Source organism: Anguilla rostrata, chromosome 2 (assembly GCF_018555375.3).
Source record: "Anguilla rostrata isolate EN2019 chromosome 2, ASM1855537v3, whole genome shotgun sequence".
Classification (NCBI taxonomy): domain Eukaryota; kingdom Metazoa; phylum Chordata; class Actinopteri; order Anguilliformes; family Anguillidae; genus Anguilla; species Anguilla rostrata.
The window spans coordinates 12,595,145-12,607,159 of record NC_057934.1 but is presented as its reverse complement, the minus strand read 5'-3'; the positions used below and the strand labels follow the sequence as shown (position 1 = coordinate 12,607,159).

At 48.5% G+C, this 12,015-nt stretch overlaps 1 protein-coding gene across 4 annotated transcripts in view; it reads left to right on the top strand.

The window, feature by feature from the left end:
- exoc6 (exocyst complex component 6) overlaps positions 1-12,015 on the top strand; it is a 54,472-nt gene that overhangs the window by 18,467 nt on the left and 23,990 nt on the right. For all 4 annotated transcript variants that reach the window (XM_064320411.1, XM_064320419.1, XM_064320427.1 and 1 more), the window contains exons 6-12: positions 4,820-5,024; positions 5,547-5,702; positions 6,145-6,213; positions 9,043-9,126; positions 9,217-9,263; positions 9,435-9,555; positions 11,811-11,882. In XM_064320411.1, the coding sequence (XP_064176481.1) occupies positions 4,820-5,024; positions 5,547-5,702; positions 6,145-6,213; positions 9,043-9,126; positions 9,217-9,263; positions 9,435-9,555; positions 11,811-11,882 (754 nt within the window). The remainder of the gene's footprint in view (positions 1-4,819; positions 5,025-5,546; positions 5,703-6,144; positions 6,214-9,042; positions 9,127-9,216; positions 9,264-9,434; positions 9,556-11,810; positions 11,883-12,015) is intronic.

Here is a 12,015-nt window from a genome sequence, read left to right as displayed (position 1 = left end):
ATTTGGCTTTCTACTGCCCATTTCTTAACAAGAAAAATGCATGTACATTCCCTAGAAGGAACATCCCTTTTCATTCCTAGGAAATGTATTTAAGCTGGCTTATGCTGTATGTCGGTGAATGGGAATTCTGCAGAGTCAGTGGAGATTCCTTTAGAAACTAGGGTAGGGAGTAATCCTTGACTTTGATTCTTTCCGCTACGGATGATTTTGTTTGGAATAAAAGAGCGAATACTCATTTTCTTAGACCTAGGAGGATAGTTCATATCTTATGCATGAAGTGGAGTCACAACCCATTTAAGTTCTCTTGTAATACCTAAAAGGGGAATACCCACATTATAACATCAAGTGGTGCTTTGGAACCGGAGCATTTATGCATATAATCATATTCAGACTTTAAGAAAAGGGCTTTAATTACACTTATGAGTTTGTGTTTGATAACAATCTTTAGCCTAAGCAGCTTCTTTTCCCCCCAATCAGTGTAATCCCATTACACGGAGTTGGAAAATGAAAGAAGGCATATTGAGCAGAGCATAAATGGTTCTTAAATTCACGCAGAATCTAAGTCCTGACCTGCGCCTGACCCTCAGAATCAAAGGGCGGCACGTTTGGCCAGCGCAGACACTGAAAGGCCCGAGTCCGCTGCAGAAAGGCGTAATTGGTGTGGGTTCCACCCGTGGATTTGAGCCGGATTACAGTCACTCCGAGCACAGAAAGAACCGTGGCAGCTCCACTGATGACCCAGCCTCGTGGAGATAAGCTCGTGCTGATCTACAGTAAAAAAGAAATCATTGTAAATGATTCCAGCGTGAATTTATCCGTTATCCCGTTTTGAGGATTCGTGTCGTGATAGTCTCTGGGATTTGGGGAGGACGATCAGGGCGTAACCTAGCAATGTGACTGTGCCGTGCGGGCAGTCCCGCCGTAACGCGGGGGGAGGGAGTGGGGTGGTCGGCGGGGAGGGGGGCACGGGGGGTGGGCTCTGGGGGAGCCTCTGTTACATTCAACATCCTCGGGGCATGAAAAGGTCTTTCATTTGCTCAGGGATTCAATCCGCAGCTTATGCAAAAAGGAAGTCTCCTTTTTCCGGGGGTTTTAGGATATTTTCACTTGTCAAAGAAAGGACTGAAGCGCTTTTAATTCTCTGTAATTCTCTTTTAATTCCATATGTTCCCCCCCTTTTTTTTAAAGCAAGGCGCTGGCGTCTTGTACGCCTAGATGGAAAGGCATGTGGAAAGTGGAAGAGAAGCAGATGTACAGACACAGTCCTTTTCCTCCTACACGCTGATATTCGGTGTGATTTGTGCTCGACGGCACAAGAAGCCTGCGGCTAACTGCGGTGCTGTTTTCATCAGCAGCGTAGCGTCGTAAAAAGGTTTTCCATCTGTTTTTCCAGAGCCAGGCTGTGCTCACTCTGGAGGAAAGCTTGTACTACTGCAGTACTTCTGTCTCTCTGCAGCATTACATTACATTACATTATAGGTATTTAGCTGACGCTCTTATCCAGAGCGACTTACAACAGAGTAACCAAACTCAGGATCAAGTCCGCTTAAGTCCATTGAACAACATGTAGATAAAAAGCCTTTACTATGATGCATACAATAAGGAGAAACAAGATAGTCGTCATCATCATATTTTTTTTTTTTTTTTTTTTTTTTTTTTTTATAGTTATGGGAGGGGGTTTAGGGAAGAGGAGAGAGGTACACAGAGAAGAGGTGCGTCTTGAGTTTCCGTTTGAAGGTGCTCAGACACTCTGCTGTTCTGACCTCCACTGGAAGATCGTTCCACCATCGTGGGGCCAGAACTGCAAAGAGTCGAGACCTTGTTGCTGCTCGTGTAGGGGGGGGAATCAGCCGCCCTGTAGTAGCCGATCGGAGCGATCTGGCCGGCTTGTAGGGTCTGATCATCTTCTGCAGATAACCAGGAGCTGACCCCTTGACTGCTTGGAAAGCAAGCACCAGTGTCTTAAACCGGATGCGAGCTTGCACTGGTAGCCAGTGGAGGGAGATGAGGAGGGGAGTGACGTGGGAGTCACGAGGGAGGTTGTAAACCAGACGTGCTGCTGCATTCTGGATGAGCTGAAGGGGTCTGGTGGCTGATGCTGGGAGGCCAGCCAGGAGGGAGTTGCAGTAGTCCAGACGTGACAGTATCATGGCCTGGACCAGGAGCTGTGTGGAATAATTGGTGAGGAGTGGTCTTATTCTGCGGATATTGTACAGGATGAACCTGCACGACCGGGTGGTTGCCGCGATATTCTCAGAGAGTGACAGCCTGTTGTCGAGCACAACTCCAAGATTTCGGGCACTCTGTGAAGGGTGTAGGGGAGTGTCTCCTAAAGAAATGGGGAGATGAGAAGTGGGAGAGGTAAGAGAAGGAATATGGAGAAGTTCCGTTTTGCTTGTGTTGAGCTTGAGCTGGTGTTTGGTCATCCAGCTCTGGATGTCACTCAGGCAGGCGGATATGCGATCGGAGACCTGAGTGTCTGTGGGAGAGAAAGAGTAGAAAAGTTGAATATCATCTGCATAGAGATGATATGACATGCCATGGGCGGCAATAACAGGGCCAAGGGACCTAGTATACAGAGAAAAGAGGAGGGGACCAAGGACAGAGCCCTGAGGGACCCCAGTTGTGAGGGACGAGGAGCTGATACTGCACCGGCCCAGGCAACCTGGAAGGAGCGGCCGGAGAGATAGGACGCAATCCAGTTGAGGGCTGGTCCGCAAATTCCCAATTTTGTCAGGAAGACAGAAGTGTAGGATGGTCAACGGTGTCGAAGGCAGCTGAGAGGTCAAGAAGAATTAGAACAGATGAACGGGATGCTGCGTGTGCTGCGTGGAGAGACTCAGTGACGGAGAGCAGGGCAGTCTCCGTCGAGTGACCGGGTCTGAAACCAGACTGCTGAGGGTCTTGGAGGTTATGTTTAGAAAGAAAAGAGGAAAGTTGGTTAGACGCAGCACGTTCGAGAGTTTTAGATAGGAATGGAAGAAGGGATACCGGTCTGTAGTTTTGGGTGAGGCAGGGGTCCAGTGTTGGTTTCTTCAGAATGGGGGTGATGTGGGCTCTTTTGAAAGATGACGGGAAGGTGCCAGAAGTCAGGGAGGAGTTAATCAGGTGGGCGATGAAGGGGATGATCTCTGGTGAGATCAGCTGGAGGAGGGTAGAGGGAGGGGATCAAGGGCACAGGTGGTGGGACGGTGGGAGAGCAAGAGTTGGGAGACATCAGGGAGAGAGAGTGGGGAGAAGGTGGAGAATGTGGGGAGGGTCATAGAGGGGATGGGGGGAGGGAAGGGTGGGGAGTCGGGAGGGTCAAGGGAGCTGCGGATGAGTGTGACCTTTGCTTCGAAGAAGGCTGCGAATTCTTCAGCAGTAAGGGAGGTCTGAGTTGGAGGTGAGGGTTTACTGAGGAGAGAGGAGAAAATTGAAAACAGTTGCCTGGGGTTAGCAATAGATTTGTGTATTTTAGAGTGGTAGTATGTTGCCTTGGCAGTGGCAACTGCTGAGGAGAAGGAGTTCAGTAGGGACTGGTAGGCAGAGAGGTCCGTTGGCATTCTAGACTTCTTCCAGTTCCGCTCTGCTGCACGCAGGGCAGTCCTGGAAGATCGCAGAACGTCAGTCAGCCACGGGCATGGAGGAGATGGGCGTGTGGGCCTGGAGACAAGAGGACAGAGGGTATTAATGGCAGTGGAGAGTGATGATAGCAGGGTGTCAGAGGCCGAGTCAGAGGGAAGGGCAGAGAAGACATCAAGAGGGGGAAGGGAGGCAGTGACACAAGGGGCAAGAGAGGAGGGAGAAAGGGCGCACAGGTTACGGCGGACAGAGACGGTAGGGCTGGGTGGAGAGAAGGGGTGTGGGTGGGAGGGAAGGGGGAGTGAGAAGGAAACAAAATGATGATCAGAGGTATGGAGAGGGGTGACGTTTAGGCCAGTGCAGGTGGTGTTCCTCAAAAATACGAGGTCGAGGAGGTTGCCAGCCTTGTGGGTTGGGGGAGAGTGCTGGAGGGAGAGGTCGAAGGAGTGGAGTAGTGGAAGGAAGGCTGCAGACTGGGAGGCTTCAAGGTGAATATTGAAGTCTCCGAGGAGGATGAGGGGGGCACCATTCTCAGGGAAGGAGCTGAGCAGGATGTCAAGCTCATCCAGAAAATTTCCCAGGGGACCTGGGGGGCGGTAGATGACAGAAATAAACAGGTTAGATGGGTGAGTCACATGTACAGAGTGGTGTTCAAAGCTGGACAGAGAGAGGTGAGAGTGGAGAACAGAGAAATTCCAGGAGCGGGAGAGAAGTAAACCTGTGCCACCACCACGGCCTGATGGCCGGGGTGTGTGGGAGAATGAGAATGAGGAGGATAGCGCGGTTGGGCAGCAGATAGCTTTTGAATTTTAATTCAACATGAACATGGATCAAACACTTTTCCAAAGTTTTTACGTTGTAGTTATGCCACAGTTTCTGTGATTTAGCATGGGTTTGGCTGCCGTGTTGAATCTCTGTGGCCTATGGGCCAAATGCGTGAAATTTAACAGCTGAGCAATTTCTGTGCTTCACACGTAGAACTTAAGTTTCAGTCTAAAACTGTAAATGAAACTTGGCTGAGACCTGATGGGCATTGCTGGCAAGTGCCCTTTTTTTGGAAAGCATGATTCAATGGTCTTTCAGTTTCTGGATCGTTTTTTCCCCATGTTAGCCCACTGTTTTCATTTCAGTTTCCGGAAAGTAGTGACAACTTTGGTCAAATGAAGTGTGTCTTTTGTGCTTTATTCACTGTTGTGATCACTATAAAGACTTGTGTATAATAGTGTATTTCACTATAAGCTCCTCGTTGTTTCAGGTACTACGCTGCCTTGAAGACGATGGAGCAGCTGGAGAACACGTACATCCCGCGAGTCAGCCACTACCGTTTCTGCCAGATCATGGCAGAGACGCTCCCCAAACTGCGCGAGGAGATCAAGGAGATCTCCATGTCCGACCTGAAGGACTTCCTGGAGAGCATCCGGAAGCACTCCGACAAGATCGGCGAAACGGCCATGAAGCAGGTGAGAGGGGGGTGCGCCTGTGATGGACTGGGCTGGCGCGTGTTGTGCACTGGCCTGGATTGTACAGTGTTGGGGTGAGGTTTACTTGTTGACCCTGGAGGTTTGGGGTACCTCTCATCCCTAGGAGCCCAAGCAAATTGGCAACAACACTAGGTTCATAGGTCCTTTTAAAATGGTGTCTTCTAAAGCACAAGATCGTACAGGTATCTTGATATTGTCATGTCAGGAAAGGCCTTCATTTAGCTAAAGGCAATGGGGGGAAAAAACCCTGAAAACTTCTAAGCCCAGGCCAAGTTCTCTGTTGTTAAGGTATTTTTTGAAGATATCTGAAGAGTCAAGCTTTTGATGTGACTCCATATTTGTATTCCCGAAAAGATCACCCTTTTGCCAGCCTTGCCTCTGCTCAAGTGTGGATTTAGGCCAGTTTCCTGTAATGCTGGCAGATTCCCAGCACACTTGATGCTGTGATTAAGAAGCAGCCGTGTCTCTCTGACCCCCCCCTGTCCTGATCTCCTCCTGCAGGCACAGCAGCACAGGACTTTCAACAGCGCCGTGCAGAAGCAGGCCAGCGCCGGCTACGCCAAGCCCGTCTACACGCTCAACGGCCGCGCGCCCGCCACGCACAACGGCCTGTCGCCAGGAGAGGGCGCCGACGAGGAGGACGACGCGGACGAAGAGGTGTGCAGCCTTTCTACTCTGGCGTTTTAGAAACGTGAAACTGAAAAAATGAGCGGTTTTCGAGTGAAGTAATTGGAATTGGTCTGAGCGCCTCTCGTTTCACTTCTCTGGTTCCCTCTCTTGTCCTTCTTCATTACGCTGTTTTCATCATGCGTTTCAGTTATTCTGCCACTCTTTGCCCGTTTGGCCTTGTTAGCAAGAAGCTTGGAGCTCACTGGCTCGGATGACTGACTGTTTCCATAAAGAAAAAGCGTGATTAAAAAGCCTGCTCTTTCATTATGTTCCTCTCAAGACGTTCAATCAAATGTGAAAACCAAACAAGTTTCTCACCCAGCACAGCCATAGCTACCTTAAAAAAAATGAGCGTTTGTTGCTTTCTTATTTCATATAATACGATGGCACTCTGTGATTTATATTCTTTGTCATTTCTATGTGCCTGAAGGTATTAACAGCACAGGACCTGGTCGATTTCTCACCTGTGTACCGATGCCTTCACATCTACACTGTTTTGGTAAGTGTCTCATTTATCGTGTAAGGTTGGTCTGGGCCGTTGCTTTCTCAGAGCAAACTGCTGCTCATCGTGTGAGCCTCCACTGGACTTTTATTTTTTACGTGTCATGAATCATGTTTTACATTAGTGTGGAATTTGCAATACAAATCACATAAGTAACAAGTAGTGACATTGAAACATGTCTGTGCTGAGAACTGTGACTTTTCATACCTGTATAATGTTATGAATCCCCAATCAAAAGTTTCACTTGCATGAGTTTAGGTACAGGTCTTTTGTTAAAAAATTAGCTTGGTGGAAGCAGCTTAAATGAAATCATTAATAAAACTGCATAAGCAATGGAATCAAAATACAAAACTTTGTGTCATAAAGCTGTGGATAGTTTGAATATTAGGCTATATTTGTTTTTAACATGAGGGGAGTTCCCCTTGTGCTGACTATTTTTGAAACCAATAAAAGAAAGTGAATTATCAAAGTGATTTTTAAAATGAGATTTTTTTTAGGGTGGCATAAAGTTGTATGGAAGTAGCTACAGTTATCTTCCTGTGCTCTGAACATGGAACTGAATTTAGCACATTTGAAAAAGTGCAAGCCAAGTGGAGCATTTAGATTGTAAAGGCAGGTATTTTAGTGACCTGGCCAATAAATCACTTGCAGGAGTGTCAATCATTCAGTGAAATGAACCCCCTCCTTCCGGTTTCTGAGTGTCAATATGGCAAAGAAAATACACTTCATTGCGATACGGCGCCAGATTAACCAATAGCTTTGATCGAATTACACATGCCCTTAAACGGTGTCTCTTATTGCATCCACAGCCCCATAAATCTCTCGAAGTCTTGTAAAGTGTCCGCTCTCTTGGAATGTGTGTACTGCACGGTCTTGCATCAGACGCTTCACACACACACACACACACACATGCTAAAGTAGTTCATATAAGGTCGGCGGGTCACAAAAGCACGGGATTTCAACTGTTTTGATTGGCGTAACATCGGTATTATTTTTGTGTAAACCTGAATTAATACAATTGGGGGGGGTGGATACGAGGGCGGGGGTTTGCGAGGGCTAAGCCCCGCTATGTGGCGGGAATTAATCCTGTGTTCCTAAAGGCCGCGAACACTTGAGCGTCTAATAAGTTTGACCGAGCCGTAACCCCCGGCCGTAAAAACAAAGCGTGTAGGGAAGCGCCGGGCCGCCGCATTCATCCTGTGCGGGGATTGGCGCGGCGCTCGGTGGGCCGGGGAGCGAGGCGGCGCTGGGCACTTTCCCCTGAATGGCTCTGTTAATGAGAGCGCGGGACGCCCCCCAAACCCCCCCCCACCACAGACTGCTGGCGCTCCACCGCTCCGTCTCTCTCCCTCTCTCTCTCAAGAGGCCGACCGTCACGTCCCCCAGCGCACGGTGCAGCTACAGCTACAACGAGCAACTGTGCCCCCCACCCCCCTCTCAAAAGGGTGGTGAAGTCAGGCAGGGCTTCTGTGTGTATTCTGTAAACATGGCAGAAACTAATAATAAGTAGTGTTGTTTTTTTGCATTTAGATACATTTGTGCTATGTTGTAGTGATTATTGAAGGATTTTTGGTAAAGGCAGCACTGCCCTCCTCTCTGAAGTTCATGTCTGCACTGTATCATTTTGTTTGGCTTCCCTGCCCCATGAGTATTTGCTAGTGAAAGATTGATCTGTTCACTGTGATTATATGGTAAGAAGTTAAGAATTTGTCACTGCTACCAAATGACATGGCTGAGTACAGTGGTGCTCCCTTTACAGGCTAATGCCCTATTGCCCCAGCCTTTGGTCTATGTGAGAGGGGGGAAAAGTTTTATTCATTTTTATTAAATGAGTTGTAATCAGCGGAGCGTGACTCAAGTTTAATTGCAGTTGTGGCGAACGCTTAAAATGCTAGGTTCCCGTTTGCCTGGGGGGCCAGGGCGCTGTTGTTCTTGGACACGGCCGCGACTCTTTCTCCCGAACCATTATCGCCGTATCTCCACGGCGAGCGTCGGAGCCGTATCGCACGTACAGTGTCATTTTTCCACGTCTCTGGCCGTCTCTGCTCACTCCGCACCGATCGCTGGAGATTAATACGGGGAACGACGGCCGGCATCTGTCAGATACATCACCGCGCAAAGCCAAGCCGCGAAGGCTTTCCTGAAGGTTCTTTTGGGGTTTTTTTTTTTTTTTTGGTGGGGGCGGGGGGTTTAGAGTGACGCGTGATGGCCCCCGAGAGTGTTCGAGTTTTAGGGGGGTTTTACGTTTCAGACACGTTTGACAGATGCCAACTCCTGACCTTTTCCCCAAAGCGCGAGGCCTTCCTCCTCTCTCCCTACTGCCTCCTTCAGCTCAACAGGCTGCGCTCTGAAAAATATCATTACTCTACAAGCACCCCCAAAACAAAAAATAAAGAAATACAATTACAGGTCTAATTGAATATTCAAGTTCTTGCTATCAGTACCGTATGAAAGAGGCCATCACAGGGCTCTACGCTCAAGATTTTTCATGGAGCACATGCTCCTCAGTTGAAAAATATTGGAGCACACTAATGTATCGCAAATAGTAGATGTGCTCCTAAATTATTTTTCCAGATAGCACATCACTTTTCAGTAGCGAGTTCTCCTAAAACGGGAGTACTGTATAGCACTGCATCAGAAGAGCTGTGGGAACGTTTCTGTTGTCTTCGCTTGCTTTAATGCGTGAAGTTGAAAACTGCAACTCGGGTAAACTTAGACCGAGTATATTACTGCAGTTGAGTTGTGTTTTTATTTGTGTTTTATTTTTCCGTGGTATTTTTCTACGACGTGCTCTTCGCGGTTCAGTAACGCTGCGTGCCTTTGCAGGGTGACAGAGAAACCTTTGAGAACTACTACAGGAAGCAGAGGAAAAAACAGGCCAGGCTGGTGCTGCAGCCCCAGTCTAACATGGTGAGCCCTCTGTAATCTCCCTTCTTATTCCCCAGCTTTTCGGGATTTGATGATGTTTATAACCGAGTGTGTTTCTGTCTGCTCTTCCAGCACGAGACTGTGGAAGGGTACAGGAAGTACTTCAATCAGATTGTGGGGTAATGTATAGTCTGTTACAGTGATATTTTAAATACTAAATGTATATGGCATTATTATATACCTAATGTATATGTTAGTATATTTTTGTACACATATGGTTCGCACACCTTATTCAGTATAACATGCATAGTTAAATTTAGAAAATGAGCCAAATCCTGCCCTCTGTGCAGGTTCTTTGTGGTGGAGGACCACATTCTGCATGCGACCCAGGGGCTGGTGACCAGAGCCTTCACAGACGAGCTGTGGAACATGGCCCTGTCCAAGATCATTGCTGTGCTGCGCACACACTCGGTGAGTCTGGCTCACACATACCCACACACACCAAAACATGCACACATGCACAAACACACACACACAACAAAACACACATACATGCTCACACATACCCACACACACCAAAACATGCACACAACACACACACAAGCATGCACACACATGTAAGTAAACATGCACAAACACACACACACACAACAAAACACACATACATGCTCACACACACACACGCACACACACACACACAAGCATGCACACACATGTAAGTAAACATGCACAAACACACACACACACAACAAAACACGCAAACATGCTCATACACACTCACACACGCGCACACACATACATAAGCATGCATACACAAACATGCACACACACACACCAAAACATGCATACATGCTCATATGGGTACACACACACACAAGCATGCACACACATGTAAGTAAACATGCACAAACACACACACACACAACAAAACACGCATACATGCTCATACACACTCACACACGCGCACACACACACATAAGCATGCATACACAAACATGCACACACACACACCAAAACATGCATACATGCTCATATGCACACACACACACACAGATAGGCATGCATACACAAACAAGAAAACATGCACACGCACACGCACACACTTCAACCAGGGTGAGCAGAGGGGGTGAAAAAGCAGCGTTTTACTATGGGGTCTGAAAACGGTACCTCCACGGCCCGGCCAGTGTCCTCTTTGTCATTAAAAAATGAGCAGGCCGCCCGGAGCCTTTGTTTGTGGGCAGGGTCTCAGGCTGTGAGCCACAGCAGTGAGCTATTTGCATAATCCCCCCCGAGTGATTTACAACTGACTGGGCCCTGCAAGCACGCTCTCAGCCCCGCGGTTCAGAATATTCACCGTTAATCTGCTGTTGTTGTTGCGATCTGTCCTCATTAGGTTCAGCTGACCTCTTCATTAGATCAGATTGAATGGTTCGGCACTGAAAGGGCCCACCAGGAAATGGTTCCAATTATCATTCCTGACGCCTTGTTTTCAAAATAAACTTTTCAAATAAAGGAGAAAAAACGACCCTCTCTTGCACTCTTCCCCGTTGAAAACCGTATTTTGGCCGCGCGGTTGCGTGACATCTTTTCCTAGAAGGGGTACGGACTCTTTCTAGGTCAAGTAGAAACCAGTGGTGTGGTGTTAAGAAAATGTGGTAAATTTTGAGGAACAGAAAAATGATTGGAGGTGGCGAATTTAGAAGAACAGAGTGTTGCTTTCTTGGAATTTAGCCTTGTTCTAGCAGTTTGCTCTAGAAGGAGGTTTAGTGTGTGTGGGCGACTCCCGCCCGTGTGCTGCGGGCTCAGACGCAGCGGCCCTCGAGCCCAGGAGCCCTCCGGAGCGGGAGGAGCGGGTCGGCTCGCGCCGGCCTTTGTGTGGTAAACCCATAAACAGCGGGGAGGGTTAGCGTAGCCGCCGCCGTGACCTGCACCCCGCTCTGCCGCCTCGCGTCGCCGCCGGCCTCCCCCTCATTCAGCTGCGTGATTTACGCCTCCCCCCCCCCCCCCCCCCACCCCAGACCGCCTATCCGACAGGTTAAACCCACGCAGGTTCCACTGCCGTAAATCAACCCAGAGACAAACCAGGGCCTAGCGGGAGGGGAGGGGGGGGGCTTCCGATTGGTCAGGGACATCCGTCGAGGAGAGACTCTGCCAGCAGGTGTTGAGAGAGCGGATTTATTTGGGATTCCCCCTGAAAAACTCGGTATTGCCGAGAGACAGAGAGTGAAGCTAGCAGCCGACGGGAGCGGGAAAAGGGTTAGTGCGGCTCCTGCTTCTGCGCGCTGTTTTAGGGGTAGCCCTGTTTACCAAACAGTGTCTCCTCCTGGGAGCAGCCAGTTCTCGGAGGTGATGACGGGTGTCGTGTTTGTGTAAAGGCGGTTGGGGGAGGGGGTAGTACGTCCGTCCAGGATTTGATCCCTGAGAGGAGACCCTCTGTGAGCACCTCTAAGTCCATCTCTCAACACGTCCAGGGCTGCATGACCCCCTCCCCACCTCCCCCCTTAACCTCCCATCAAGACCCTGGGATCGTATTTAAATGCAGATGTGTGGGGGTTTTTTGTATGAAAAAGACTTTATTGTTTAAGTAAGGTGTATTTTTAAAGTGTATTTACTTCAAATTGGTTGTTTGTGCTACAACGTTAATGTCAGCCAGTTGCTTTATAAATGTCTTTTTTGTCAAATGTTTTGTCTAACTCAGTTCTGTCACCTTTTTGTTTTATTGTCAGTCCTACTGCAACGATCCAGACCTGGTCTTGGAGCTGAAGAACTTAATCGTCATATTTGCAGACACTCTGCAGGTGGGTGCAGTTGCTTCATTACTCAATGGGAGTGGTGTCCCAACCCTGTTCCTGGAGATCTACAGTCCTGCAGGTTTTTACTCCAACCTGAATAAAGCACTCCTCATTGAAATGATACAGATCTTATTGACTT